Source organism: Raphanus sativus, chromosome 8 (assembly GCF_000801105.2).
Source record: "Raphanus sativus cultivar WK10039 chromosome 8, ASM80110v3, whole genome shotgun sequence".
Lineage (NCBI taxonomy): Eukaryota > Viridiplantae > Streptophyta > Magnoliopsida > Brassicales > Brassicaceae > Raphanus > Raphanus sativus.
Window position 1 is genome coordinate 16,699,261 of NC_079518.1, and position 14,723 is coordinate 16,713,983.

General features: G+C 38.6%; 1 protein-coding gene and 1 long non-coding RNA gene across 2 annotated transcripts; both read right to left on the minus strand.

Annotated features, from left to right (window-relative positions):
- Nucleotides 1–2,124: 2,124 nt before the first annotated feature.
- LOC130498803 (uncharacterized) lies at nucleotides 2,125–4,642 on the minus strand. The gene is made up of 2 exons (XM_056992423.1): nucleotides 4,221–4,642; nucleotides 2,125–2,965 (listed from the first exon to the last, which is right to left on the minus strand). The coding sequence occupies exon 2, from the start codon at nucleotides 2,963–2,965 to the stop codon at nucleotides 2,288–2,290; it is 678 nt and encodes a 225-aa protein (XP_056848403.1). The 5' UTR covers nucleotides 4,221–4,642; the 3' UTR covers nucleotides 2,125–2,287.
- Nucleotides 4,643–5,030: 388 nt separating this feature from the next.
- On the minus strand, nucleotides 5,031–6,308 carry LOC130498504 (uncharacterized). Its single transcript, XR_008937401.1, has 3 exons — nucleotides 6,174–6,308; nucleotides 5,749–6,090; nucleotides 5,031–5,656 (listed from the first exon to the last, which is right to left on the minus strand). It is a non-coding gene; the product is annotated as an uncharacterized LOC130498504 (long non-coding RNA).
- Nucleotides 6,309–14,723: the final 8,415 nt, after the last annotated feature.

The following is a 14,723-nucleotide window of genomic DNA, read 5'->3' on the forward strand; positions in this document are numbered from 1 at the left end:
TCTTATGTTACCTTTATATCCAGTGTATATCCAATGTCTACTACATCTTTCTTAAGATGTCCAGATCTTTATTAATTTCGATATTGGGTAGTAAGCATTCACCACATAGGAATATTTTCCTTGTTCCTGTAGTCCCTGTGAGTATCCTTGTGTGATTTAGCCATTCCATTGAATGCTTCATGGTAGCAACATGTACGACCACTGTCTGTATTTTTCATGTTCTACTGCTCACGATTTTCTTTTCCTCACAAGACTCATCTGTTCACTGGTTAGATGGCGTCTATCTTATGTATTTGGCCAATACACCCATCTCATACCATTCTTTTGGGTTTAACTCCACGTCCCATTTTATTCTCTATGAGTACTCTTACGTGGGTTAGTGATCCTCGCATATCTCTTATGCTCAAAGTGCTTTCTCTTTATCACTTATGAGTGTAGTTATGTGTCGACACTTATATAATAGTTCCATCGCGTTCTATTCGCGTTCTAGACATGATACAATCGATTGAGATTTTATTATTATCAGGATCAATTGAATACTTTGTAGTTTGCAAGGCTACATTGTATGATACCTGTACCTTAGACCGGCCGGTCTTATCTCATTGTCTAGTATGGTTTCTCTTTCATGAACCCGGATCTATCATTATGAGCACCTTAACTTTTTCTATCCGTGGGTTCCTTATATATGGAACATACTGGTCTATCTTGTATAGACTTCTACAGCAACTTGATTATGTCTCTACTAGGACATTTATATAGTGGTGCTAAGCTGGTATGACTTAGTCATTCTTTGGGTCTGTCTGGCTATCATTTCTTTCTTTGTTTATGGACGTCCAGTACATATATATCTGGTCCGAGGATCTTTGCCAAGACTTGGATGGTTAAAACCATTCCACTTTCTATTTACCAGCTTATAGCTTTCTCCATGATGTTGGGTAGTCGGATTCATCTTGTATGTAATCCGTGTACCTTGGCCACAATATGATCACCTTTGTTTGGCTCATGGTCTCATTGAATTCGTGGGAGAAAGATCATGTTCTCTTATCCAACATATATTCCCGATTTTCATCTCATCCTTATATGAGATATTCCATCCTAGATGGCACATAGGTATGTGGTGGTTTATCCATAAAGTCTTAGGATGGTCTATATCTGGACTATGACCCTTTATCATCTTTAGACGGGAATATCTATGCTCACTTTATATGGCCTGATGTATCTTATCTTTCATACATGTATTCTTGTGGTGTACCCAAGCTTATAGACTTTTGAAGTCTCAACCTTATAGGTTATACCTTATACGGCCAAGCTATAATGCCTTATGGCCTTTGGCCATGCTTATCATGTTCGGGTTTTATAGTATGGTCATGGACCACACGGAGTGTTTATTCTTCCCCTCATGAACATGCTAAAAAAATACGTTTGTTTGTCCTCACTTAAACGTAATGCTTGGACGGCCAACATGGTTTTAAACCATGATACACGAATTTGTGGTCTGGTCATGATCACGGGTTTTGTCCTCACTACCCTCATGATCAGATTATACTTTCGTGTTGCTTGGAACAATGAAGCCTACTGAGTTTCCCTTGTGTACATGTTTCACAACGTGAGATCTTATGGGATAACTCTTTGTGCCTTATTAATCAAGTTCAGACCAGGATGGCTAATCCGGTCATGCCATAAAGTGTATAAATTCGTTGGTGAACCTTACTGGTTACCTAGGCTTTTATGCCTTATCACACTGATCCTTAGCATAGTATTAGATCAGTAGGGAGAATGTAGTCTCGACCTCTTTTATATGTATGCCTTTGGCGATTTTCATAAGCTAAAGGAACATTTCCTTTTTCTTTGCTTTGCCCATTGGTTTATTATTGAAACCATTTTGATGTGGCTTGTAATGCCATTTCGACCTTTACTCCCTCCTCGGCCATGATTGGATCTACAACCACGGTTACTGTGGTATCCTTGTCCACGGCCAGTGGGGATTTTGGGTCTCTCTCAATGGGTCTTAGGTGATAAATTTCGTGCCTCTTAAGGCCATGCCTTAGGCGTGGTGGTCTAGACATACTCTTCTCGAGTTTTCATTCTCATTTGGCAATCAAAAATATTTTTCAAGCAAATCAATCAAGATAAAAGAAAAACTTTTATTAATGCTATGAAATTTGAATGACACATTATATTTAAAAGAAAACACCAAATCATAAGTATGAAATCAGAATGTCAAAAGGCTTAAACAATAGCCGGCCAGTCCATAATAACATCTTGGACGTGGCTCACATTTGGTTCTCTATTCAATGAATAAACCAATCTCATCATCTATATGAGTCCACCCGAATTTTCTTTTCTTAGCTTCTTCAGCATCACCGTATATCATCTCACATTGATACTCGGCACTTATCTCCATAACATAGTCGAGTTTGTCGAGGTTGACTTTCCTTTTCTGCTTCTTTTTCTCAAGAGCTGAAAGGTATGAGAGAAGGTCGTAATAGGTTGTGAAACCTTTAGCCTTATGTGATAACAACACTTCCTTTGAATGGATCGTGTCACGAGTCTTGCTTAACAAGTCATAGTTTGTTATCGCTTCACCACATAGTTTAAGACTATAGGTGATTCTCATAAGATCAAAGTGATAGTCATCCACGGATTCATAATCATGGAACCTCAGAGCCTTCCATTCTTTCATGGACTCATCTAGTAATGGCTCGAAGAACATGGTGTTCAATCTCGACCAGAGATCGTAAGGATCGTTGATGTAACTGCACTCATCATACAGATCCTTCACGAGATGCTTTCTCATTATCAAAACAGCTCTACTCCTTTCATATGCAAGGGTATCATTGCCGTATTTGATACACTTCCCAAGTCCTTTAGACTTTAAATCGGCTGAAGTGTTCATCGCCCAATCAAGGTAATTGTCTCCATTGAGATCAAGGGCTGGGTAATCCGAGTGATGGAGTCTCGACATCTGAATCATATCAAAATGATTTGTGTTAGTACATACAATTTCTGATGCCATTGGCTATCCAAGAAATAAAAGGCACTCGGCCAGTATGTAAACAATAAAGCCATATGGCTTGTGTGTGTAATCAATGCCTTTCGGCCACTCATGATCACACGGCCATCTTTGCGTGATCAATGCCTTACGGCTATTATTCAATCAGGATCACACGGCCAGCAAACAAATAAGAGGGCCACACGGCCAGTTTGCATTCTTTTAGAAATTTATTTTCTCATAACTCATCAATCTCTTAATCAACTTGTTTGATTTATAAATCCTTTGAAAATAGTGGGATGGACGAGTGCATGGTCTAGCCATACCATATGGTATGCTACATCGACCCATGCGGTTTAATGGTCTAGTAGTACCATTCGGTACACTTCTCGACCAAATAAAACGGATCGTGATTTAGCTGCACTGTGGTGCGCATCATCCATCACCGGTGATTGTGGATCACCGTGGATCATCGAGAATCACCGTGGATCACCTTGGATCACTGATCATCGTAGATCATCGCGGATCATCGAGGATCGTCATGGATCATAGATCAACGCGGATCATCGTGGATGATCACCGTGAATCACAGGTGAAAAATCTAGTTGCACCTGAGGGTGAACATCATCGACCATTGATTTTGTTTTATGGTCTAATCGTACTTAAGAGTACGTATCATCGACCTTTATTTCATATGGTCTAGTCATACCTATTGGTATGCATCATTGACCTAAAAGAAAATCATGGTCTAGCCACACTATGGTGTGCATCATCGACCAAAAGATGTGGAAAACATTAACCTTATGTTTTGTTTGGACATATAGCGTGTCATCCTTAAAGGGGTATCACTTGTTGTCCATACAAAACGAAAGTCATGTAATCACATGCTTTATATTTTAGGGTTTAGGGTTTCTTAAAATCAGATTTAAACTTTAAGGATTAGGGTTTAAAATTCAAATCTGATTTTAGGATTAGGTTAAACATTGACCTTAAGTTTTGTTTGGACATATAGCGTGTCATCCTTAAAGGGGTATCACTTGTTGTCCATACAAAACTAAAGTCATGTAAAACTATTAAGAGTTTAGGGTTTTGATTTTAAAATAAAACAAGAATTAAAATCAACCAAATCAAATCGCAAAACCTTTTAAAATCGGATTTAAGATGAAGAGAAGTTTGAAATCCGAATTGCTTGAACCACAAGTAAAGATTAGGATTCTTGAGATCTTACCTTAATCTTTGCCGATTCTTCTCCTGGTTCCTTTCTTAGAAACCTTAATCAATCAAGCAAAGAAAGGATTCAAAGTATGATTAGTTTAAGATCTAAGAAACAACTGAATGTAAAAGATCTTAGAGATAGAAGTGGTTGGCGGCGGCTAGGGTTTATGATGATCTCCGAGTTTGGTTGATCTTGGAGCAGGATCGTGCTGATAACGTGTTCTAATCCTAGTGTTCTTGTTTTAGAATAGATCGAACTAGAGAGAGAGAGAGAGAAAGAGTCGTATGACTTAGAGATGAATGAATTGTTATTATTCCATGAGTAATGAGTTCCTTATATAGGATTACATAACTTGGAGACAAAGTCTAATAACTTGGAGTAGGGAACAAGTAACTTGGAGTAGGGAACAAGTAAATCTAGAACATTCCATAATAGACATCACACAATATTCATAACAAAAGAAAGATTTTTATCCCTTTCTAAAAGTAACGGTAATAGTGATTAATGTAAAAATAAAAAAATAGTATTATAAATGTGGTATTTTTGACAATTTTTCTTCAAGTTTCAGTTGTCTAAATAATTATTTATCACACAAAAATATATATTTTAGTTCACACAAACTTGACAGTACTAAAAATTTTACACTACTAAAAACTTGCTGCTATAATTATTAAGTGGTTGTTAAGAGAAATAAAACATAAAATTTTAAAATTAGAAACTAAAAAAAATTATTTAAATTATATAAAACTTCATAAGCAACCTTATTCATAATCAATCTTCAAAATCAATTGTCAAAACATAAAATCTTTAATAATTGACCAATTACCAAAAATATACAATAACATGTTTGTGACTTAATTATTTATGTTATTTATGATTAATTAAGATAAACATTGGGATTGGGTGAAGGTTTAATATTTTGGGGTTATTTTCAGGTTAAAATATGCCCCTCAGGTTATATAAAATTTTATTTATGTCCAAAACAACAAATATTCAAGTAATAAATAGCTTTAATTTGTTAATCCATAATCTTTTTTGTAACGTATACAAAAACTTATGGAAAAAAGGGAAAAACAATAAATAAAAAACAAAAAACTGACTATTAAGAAGATAGAGATAATAACTCCATGAGTCTTGAGAAGAATCAGGAATGTCTCATTCTCAAGCAAAGTAACCTTTTATCCTATCCGTGACCCTGGAAAAGTCAGTCAGAATCCTAATGTACAATGGAACCATAGATCCATAACGCTACCTCTCTTCCTTCATTGAGGCATTCGAAAAGGCTCAAACCCAACCCGAAGGAGCAAGCAACAATCTACTTCCAAATATTTGCCAAATACCTCAAATGAGAAGCCCTTGGCCGATTTGTATGCCTAAAGCCAAACTCGATCAAAGATTTTGATCAACTAGCAACATTTTGTCTAAAACAAAACATGGCGATAAAACAACTGCAAAACCGGACAAGAAAAGAACAAATTAAAAACTTGAAAATCCCCCTCAACGATCTGCAAACGAAGCAAAAAAAAACTGCTCATCTCACTCGAACACCAAACGAGATCATTTTAGCAGCCCTGCTGAATGCCCTCTCATGTGAATCAAACCTTCAAGGAAAACTAATAACATGGAAATGCAAACAATCTAGTTATCTCATGAAGATCAACCTCAGAACCAATCAAAGAGAATAAAAACCTCTGACACACAAAAAAAGTCAGAGGAAACCATCACTAGACGAAGAAAATACGGTAGACCAAACCACATCAAAGTATGTTACGAAGGAAGCCAAAAAATCAGAAGACACTTGCCACGAAGCGAAGAAGAACAAAATTGAGGACGTTTTTGTGAATTTTATAGATTCTTCCACCCTCCAGATTTTAGTATTCACCTAGCATAGATTACACCATAGGGAGAATATGAAGAACCATATCGAAGTCACAAAAACGGGACATAAGAAAACTATGGAGCTACCTGGATGAATATGAAGTGTGTAACAAACAGAATCCCGAATTAGGACACTGACGCAAGACAGATTCGAAGGACAAAAGATAGTGTCAAGAAAATTTGTTCTCATCAACTATTAAAGCATTTTTAATGAGAGCTCATATCCAACCAAATCAAAACATTTATTTTAAAATGAAAACCATAATGCATAAATACGCATAATAAAAGGACAAAAGCGACTAACTGTTGGATCAATTTAAACAAAGCCAATGGGCTTTACGTTTAATTGAAAAACGTGTGAATATAAATGGCCCAATCAATGGCCTTATATTGAGTTAATGAAGAGGAAACAAGTTTGTCCCACATCGGGGAAGTGAATGTGTTTTCACATGCATATATATGTCAACACACTTACACTTGATTAACCAAGTCAGAGAGAGGAGTGGCTCCCCACGCGCGCGCCGCCGCCGTCCGGTCCGGGCGCGGGTCTAATTCTTTTTGGACCAAGTTAAGCCCAACGTTTTTTTTTGACCCATTTAATTCTCAAAAACAACATGCATTTTATTTTGAAACGACAAGTAGTTTGTCTAGAAAATAAAAACGACATGCAGTTTATCCTCTCGAGATATTTAAAAGATAAGAGACCGCGTCGTGAGGAAGAAGTTTCGCAACTCACCTTCCCTCGATCTCCGCGAGATCTTCGCCCACGTGCAGCAACGGTTGCGGAAAGTGGCTCGTCTCCAACTCTTTAAATATCGCCTTTCCTCCTTTCTCATTTCTCACTTTTTTCTTTCACATCGAAACCAGCAAATATTCCCTTAGCGTAAGTATTTTTAGAGAGTGTTTCGTAGAGTATAGTTCGATAGGGCATTCACGAGTGAAGCGTGAATCGTCGCCATGGTTTTATCCTGGGACTCTATATTCGTACAGTCCCGTCTCACTACGGAGCGAATATAAAGAGTTAAGGAAAGAGATATCATATCTCGACTCCATAAACGGTTTCTTATCGGGTTTCATTTCGTCTATTCAATCGTTTCTTTCCTTAACATCTCGCTTTTATTATATCGTTTATTTGATTCGGTTTTCCGGCTTTTACAATCTTAACTCTTTATCGCTTTCTGTCTAAAGCTTTAATCGGATTGAAAAACGATTTATGAAACGGGTTTTAAGGTTTTGTAAACGGTTTCAAAAACGTGTTTGCGATCTGCTCTCTAGCACTTCCGCGAAACGTTTAAGATACTTTGTTCAAAACGTTATGTATTCAAATCGTTTCCACGAACGCTTTATAAAGCGAGTTTGTGAAACGATCTAAAAGTCTACGCAAACGGTTTCTGCGAACGCTTTAAGCGAGTTTGCAAAACGTTTTCTCAGACTTAAATCGATATGATTTGGTTCAAACACCAAAAATGAAAATCGATTTAGATTATTATTTTTATTATTATATTAATAATAATTTGTTATTGTTGAATGGAGTTCTAATCCGTTTTCATGTTTTCTCAACAGAAAAATGACGGATGCAAACAACACCCCGATTGACACTACCATCGCGCAAACTCCAATCAACGTTGCTGCAACTGATGTATCTGGTGTGACTACCGCTGGAAACATCCCTGCTTCCTCAACCGCTGCAGCAACAACAACCACTACCCTTCCTGCGGGAAACAATGCTGATGAAACCACGCGCCGTAGCTTGTTCGGTGCTGGTCTTTATCAAACGGGTTCAGGTCTAGGAACCTCAAGTGGTCCGGTTGCAGTACCAACTCCTCCGTCTGTGCCCAGCCTGTTCACTCAAGGACTGATGCCAGACCAGTTTGATGGCAAAAACTTCAAAACGTGGCAGAAGAAGATGATGTTCTTCCTAACAACGATGAAGCTGGACAAGTTCATCCAGGAGGACAAGCCCCTTGTCCCTTACGGGATTGATGATGTGCACACTCTCGCAAGTGTTGACATTTGGGTGCATTCTGACTTCGTCTGCAAAGGCTACATTTTGGGTCGCCTCATTGACCCATTGTACCGTGTCTACTGTGACATTCCAACGGCGAAGGAGCTTTGGAGATCACTTGACAAGAAGTACAGAGGTGAGGACGCTGGCTGCCAGAAGTATGTGGTTGCAAAATTTCATGACTTCAAAATGGTGGATTCAAAACCCATCATGGATCAGGTGGAAGCGTTCCAGCTCATCTGCCATGAAATCAAAGCTGAAGGGATGTCCATCTGCGAGACATTCACAACTCTCAGCTTCATTGAAAAGCTTCCTCCGAGCTATGCGGATTTCAAGAACTACCTGAAGCACAAGAAGAAGAAGATGGGCCTTGAGGAGCTTATCATGAGGCTTCAGATGGAATCCAGGAACCGAATTGCTGACAAGATCAATGCTAAGGAGCATAGTGTCAACATGGCTGAGCACAAAGGCAAAGGAAAGGCACACGCCCATTCTCCAGCAAAGCCTTCGAAAACTGCTGCAGCACTGAAGGCTACTGGAAAAAACTTCAAGAACAAAGGCATTGAAATCAATGCGAATGTGGAGAGATTCAAGGGGAAGTGTCACTACTGCAACAAAGTGGGACACAAGACTGCTGAGTGTCGCAAGAAGATCAAAGATGAGAAGGCTCAGGCAAATCTCACTGAGGAGGATCTTGTTGCTGTGGTAACTGAAGCCAACATGGTTGAAAGCAACAACCCCAGGGAATGGTGGTATGACACTGGTGCAACCACCCACATTTGCACTGATAGGGCGATGTTCAGCACCTATCAGAAAAGCAAGACTCAGGAGAAGCTCAGGATGGGGAACACTGCAGTCTCCAAGATTGAAGGACGCGGCAATGTGATTTTGAAGATGACATCTGGACGTGAGGTCACTCTGACAAATGTGAAGCATGTGCCTGACATGAGGAAAAACCTGGTCTCGGAAACCTTGCTCAGCAAGAATGGATTCGCCACAAGTTTTGAGGCGGATAAGCTCGTGATTAGGAAGAATGGGATGTATTTGGGAAAGGGGTATGTTAAGGATGGACTGGTCAAGTTGAATGTAATGACCGTCCCTCCGAAAGTTGTAGCTCCGAAAGTTTCAATGAATAAGAAAGAGCCAGTTGCTTATTTGGTTGAGTCTTTTAATATATGGCACGAAAGATTAGGCCATGTCAATAATAAATCTATACAAAGATTAATGAATTTAAATTTAATTCCCAAATTTAAAACAAGTAAACAAAAATGTGAAGTTTGCGTACAGGCTAAGCTCACAAAAACGCCCTCACCTCGTGTTGAAAGAACTAATAAACCTCTAGATTTAATTCACACTGATTTATGTGATTTAAAATACATGCCAACTAGAGGTGGGAAAAAGTACTTTGTGACCTTCATAGATGACTGCACAAAATATTGTTATGTTTATCTTTTACATAGCAAAGATGAAACCTTAGATAAATTCAAAGAATTTAAACTCGAGGTCGAAAATCAGCTTAAAACAACTATTAAAGTAGTTAGAAGCGACAGAGGAGGCGAGTATGATGGTCCATTCAATTCATTTTGTAAGGAACATGGAATAATACATCAAACTACAGCCCCTTATTCACCAGAATCTAATGGAGTTGCTGAACGAAAAAATCGAACTCTTAAAGAGATGATGAATGCAATGTTGCAGGAATCTGGGTCACCCCAGAACATGTGGGGGGAAGCATTGCTTACCACTAATTATATCCTCAACAAGATTCCACACAAAATAACTGGCAAAACTCCATATGAACTATGGAAAGGTAATTTACCTTCGTATAAATACCTCAAAGTGTGGGGGTGCTTGGCAAAAGTTGCGGTACCGCCACCAAAAAAGGTCACTATTGGACCTAAAACAGTGGATTGCATTTTCATCGGATATGCACATAATAGTACTGCGTATCGGTTTCTGGTACATGAATCTGAAATATCAGACATCCATAAAAATTCAGTCATGGAGTCTAGAAATGCATCTTTCTTCGAAAATATTTTTCCATACAGGAAAAAACATGGTTCAAAACGAACTCGAGAAGAAAGAGACAACGATAAGGACTCAGAAATTGAGACAAACGTTGAAAGTTCTATAAATGATATCTCAGAAAATGAAGAAAAAGATGAACCTCGGAGAAGCAAAAGAGCTCGAAAGGAGAAATCTTTTGGTGATGATTTCCTAATGGCATTTCTAGTAGAAAATGTTCCAAAAACTTTGGCAGAAGCTATGGCTTCACCCGAAGCTCCGTTTTGGAATGAAGCTGTCAAAAGTGAATTCGATTCTATCATGCAAAATTACACATGGTACGTAACGGATTTACCACCTGGCTGCAAAGCATTAGGTAATAGATGGATAATGACACGAAAACCTGGTGGAAAATATAAAGCTAGGCTTGTAGTTCAAGGGTTCCGGCAAAGGGAAGGCTTTGACTATTTTGATACATATTCTCCAGTAACCAGAATAACATCTATAAGGTCGATGATAGCTATCGCAGCCTTAAGAGACTTAGAAATCCATCAAATGGATGTAAAAACAGCTTTTCTAAATGGTGATTTAGAAGAAGAAATTTACATGAAACAACCTGAGGGCCATGTCATTCCTGGACAGGAAGACAAAGTATGCCGACTTGTAAAGTCACTTTATGGGCTTAAACAAGCTCCTAAACAATGGCACGAAAAATTTGACAACACAATGATGTCAAATGGTTTCAAAATTAATGAATGTGATAAATGCATATACTACAAAATTACCAAAAATGCGTATGTTTTGTTATGTCTATATGTAGATGATATGCTCATTATTGGAAGCAATAAAGACATTATCAATCAAACAAAAAACATGCTCAAAGGAAAATTTGAGATGAAAGATTTGGGATTAGCAGATGTTATTCTCGGGGTTAAAATCATAAGAAATTCAAAAGGAATTACTCTAACGCAATCTCATTATGCTGAAACAATATTAGAGAGATTTAAAAACTACTCTAATAGTACTGCAAAAACTCCGTTAGATCCCCAAATGCACTTGACAAAGAATTCAGGTGAAGCGGTTTCACAAAACGAGTATGCACGTGTGATCGGAAGTCTCATGTACTTGACCAATTGTACAAGACCAGATCTAGCGCATGCAGTAAACGTACTTAGTCGATATACAAGTAATCCAGGCCATACACACTGGAAAGCTATAACGAGAGTACTCAATTACTTGCGCTATACCAAAGATTTTGGGCTTCACTATGGTAAAGAACCAGCAGTTTTAAAAGGATACAGTGACGCTAACTGGATATCAGATTCTAAAAACTCAAAATCCACAAGTGGATATGTTTTTACACTAGGAGGAGCGGCAATATCTTGGAAATCTACCAAACAAACAGTGCTAGCTAGGTCAACTATGGAATCTGAGTTCATAGCATTAGACAAAGCAGCAGAAGAAGCTGAATGGCTTAGAAATTTTTTGGAAGATGTTCCTATGTGGGAGAAACCTGTACCAGCTATAAGAATACATTGCGATAGTCAATCAGCTATAGCTCGGGCTCAGAATAATCTCTACAATGGTAAATCTCGTCACATTAGAAGACGACATAAAACCATTAGACAACTTATCTCAACTGGTGTAATCACAATAGACTACATCAAATCGGCTGACAACCTAGCGGATCCATTTACTAAAGGTTTGCCACGAGATGTTGTTGCTAAATCATCAAAAGGAATGGGTTTAAAGCCTATAACTAATGAGGATGTTTGACTGCAACCCTACCTATCATGACTGGAGATTCCAAGACGTAGGTTCAAAGGGAAAACAAAATCAAGCAGAATCTAACCAAAGCACTTTGAGACAAAGTAGTCTCATCCCAGCTCCTAAAGATGATAAGTGCTAACGAATGAGAGAAGGATAAGCATATGCTTTTAATGATTCCATAGCTTCTAAAGCGAAGTATTACTCAATACTTTTCATGGTCAATCACCTAATGAGTGTGAAATGGGGCCGTTTCTAGGAGAATGAATGCAAGGCTATATTCTCTAAGTTCACTCATGAAAACCAGGAATAGTTCAGGGCCACAATGAACACAATAGAGAACTAAGTTCTACGAGAAAATGAAGCTGCGTTGTGCCTGTTGTCTCGGTCTACATAAAACACCGGTTGGTTCAAGACATCATGTTCACCTTCTGGTAAAGTAAACCCGACAGATATTAACTATGAGTGGTTCAAGGCTTAAAAATGCCACCTACTCAAACACAGTGAATTTTCGCAAACACTCTCGATAAGTCAGTCTGTCTAGCTTTAGTTTAAGTCTAGTCAGTAAAGTTTATTTGTTTTTTTTAGAGTCTATCGAGTCTGCATCTAGTCTACATATGTTTATAGTCATTTCTATTCATGTGGGGGATTGTTGGATCAATTTAAACAAAGCCAATGGGCTTTACGTTTAATTGAAAAACGTGTGAATATAAATGGCCCAATCAATGGCCTTATATTGAGTTAATGAAGAGGAAACAAGTTTGTCCCACATCGGGGAAGTGAATGTGTTTTCACATGCATATATATGTCAACACACTTACACTTGATTAACCAAGTCAGAGAGAGGAGTGGCTCCCCACGCGCGCGCCGCCGCCGCCGTCCGGTCCGGGCCGGGCGCCGGGCGCCGGGCGCCGGGCGCCGGGCGGCGGTCGTCGGTCGTGGGTCTTGGGTCTTGGGTCTTGGGTCTTGGCCCGATAAGAATATTCTTTTTGGACCAAGTTAAGCCCAACGTTTTTTTTTGACCCATTTAATTCTCAAAAACAACATGCATTTTATTTTGAAACGACAAGTAGTTTGTCTAGAAAATAAAAACGACATGCAGTTTATCCTCTCGAGATATTTAAAAGATAAGAGACCGCGTCGTGAGGAAGAAGTTTCGCAACTCACCTTCCCTCGATCTCCGCGAGATCTTCGCCCACGTGCAGCAACGGTTGCGGAAAGTGGCTCGTCTCCAACTCTTTAAATATCGCATTTCCTCCTTTCTCATTTCTCACTTTTTTCTTTCACATCGAAACCAGCAAATATTCCCTTAGCGTAAGTATTTTTAGAGAGTGTTTCGTAGAGTATAGTTCGATAGGGCATTCACGAGTGAAGCGTGAATTGTCGCCATGGTTTTATCCTGGGACTCTATATTCGTACAGTCCCGTCTCACTACGGAGCGAATATAAAGAGTTAAGGAAAGAGATATCATATCTCGACTCCATAAACGGTTTCTTATCGGGTTTCATTTCGTCTATTCAATCGTTTCTTTCCTTAACATCTCGCTTTTATTATATCGTTTATTTGATTCGGTTTTCCGGCTTTTACACTAACAATAAAAGAACGCCATTATCGTCGTCTTCTTCTCCCTCCCTGATTCCTTGCTGAAAGATGTGTAGGTACGCTGGACAGAGAGTGATGCACCCCAAATCAGCAGCAGAAACAAATTAACAAAGTTTGGCTTATGTGTTTGGAGCAAACGAGATGGATTTGATGATTTATAAAAACATGTTTATGAATATGTTTCATTCCAAAGAAAGAAGGGCCCAACAAGAAAATGCAAGCCATGTTCGAAAAGTATATCAATCTGATGGTAATTTAGAGACCGACAACCATGCAAAAGAACACGACCATATGAAGAGTTTTGCGACCATAAATTCCTAAATTCGGTCAAAAGTCTTAGTCTTTTTATGAGTTTTCAAGTTTCTAGGTTTTGACTAAATCTTTTGTATGCTTTGCCTATTATATAAAAGTCATTTAATCAATGAAATAAAATAAGTTTTGAGTGATTATTTTTGGAACATTGATAGGAAATCTCTCTTTTCTTGTTCTTGGTGTGGTTAATTCCAAGTAACTCTCTCTTTCTCGTTGGACCGGTGCATCATATCCGGCAACAGATCGAGATTGCCCTTTTGTTGGACCGGTGCGTCACATCCGGCAACAAATTGGTTTCGGAAATATCAGCAGCCTTCCGCATCTGCTGTGCGACCCTTCGATCCATCTATTTCTCTTTTTTGTTGGACTTGTGCGTCATATCAAGCAACAATCGGAGTTTGGGAATATCAACAGCCTTTCGCAACTGTTGTGCGATCCTTCAATCCATCATTTCTCATTCAATCTGTCTGAGATCTCCTTATCAGTCCGGTCGAGTGATCCTAATTTAAGATGTATCAGTGAGTCTCCCGTTTTGTCCTTAAGCAGAGCAAAAATTTTCTTCTTCCAATGACTCAACCTATCGAGGTTGCCCATGACGTGTACAAGTAGCTCATACTGTAGCTCGTCCTCACCACCCTAAAAAGGGAAAAAATCATGAATAGAAATGACATCCACGAGATTATCATATTCTGCCATCTCCTTCGCCAACACCAAACCGTCAATTTCAGTAGGAGGCAACAAAGCGGACACAGTCTACGACGGAGAATACAATAGACGAGACCCCAAAACCCTCTGGTTATGAGAACCACATGACTCAAGATCGCACGGAAAAAATTGATTGAACACATATCTGCAACAATTAGAAAGCATAAGTATATACAGCAGTTAAAATATATATAAATCTAAATAAACCTTGAAGGCATAAATTTTTAATATCTTATTAAATA

Excerpts from the sequence above, each read along its gene's own strand:
- LOC130498803 (XM_056992423.1), bottom strand. The coding sequence starts at position 2,965 with ATGTCGAGACTCCATCACTCGGATTACCCAGCCCTTGATCTCAATGGA.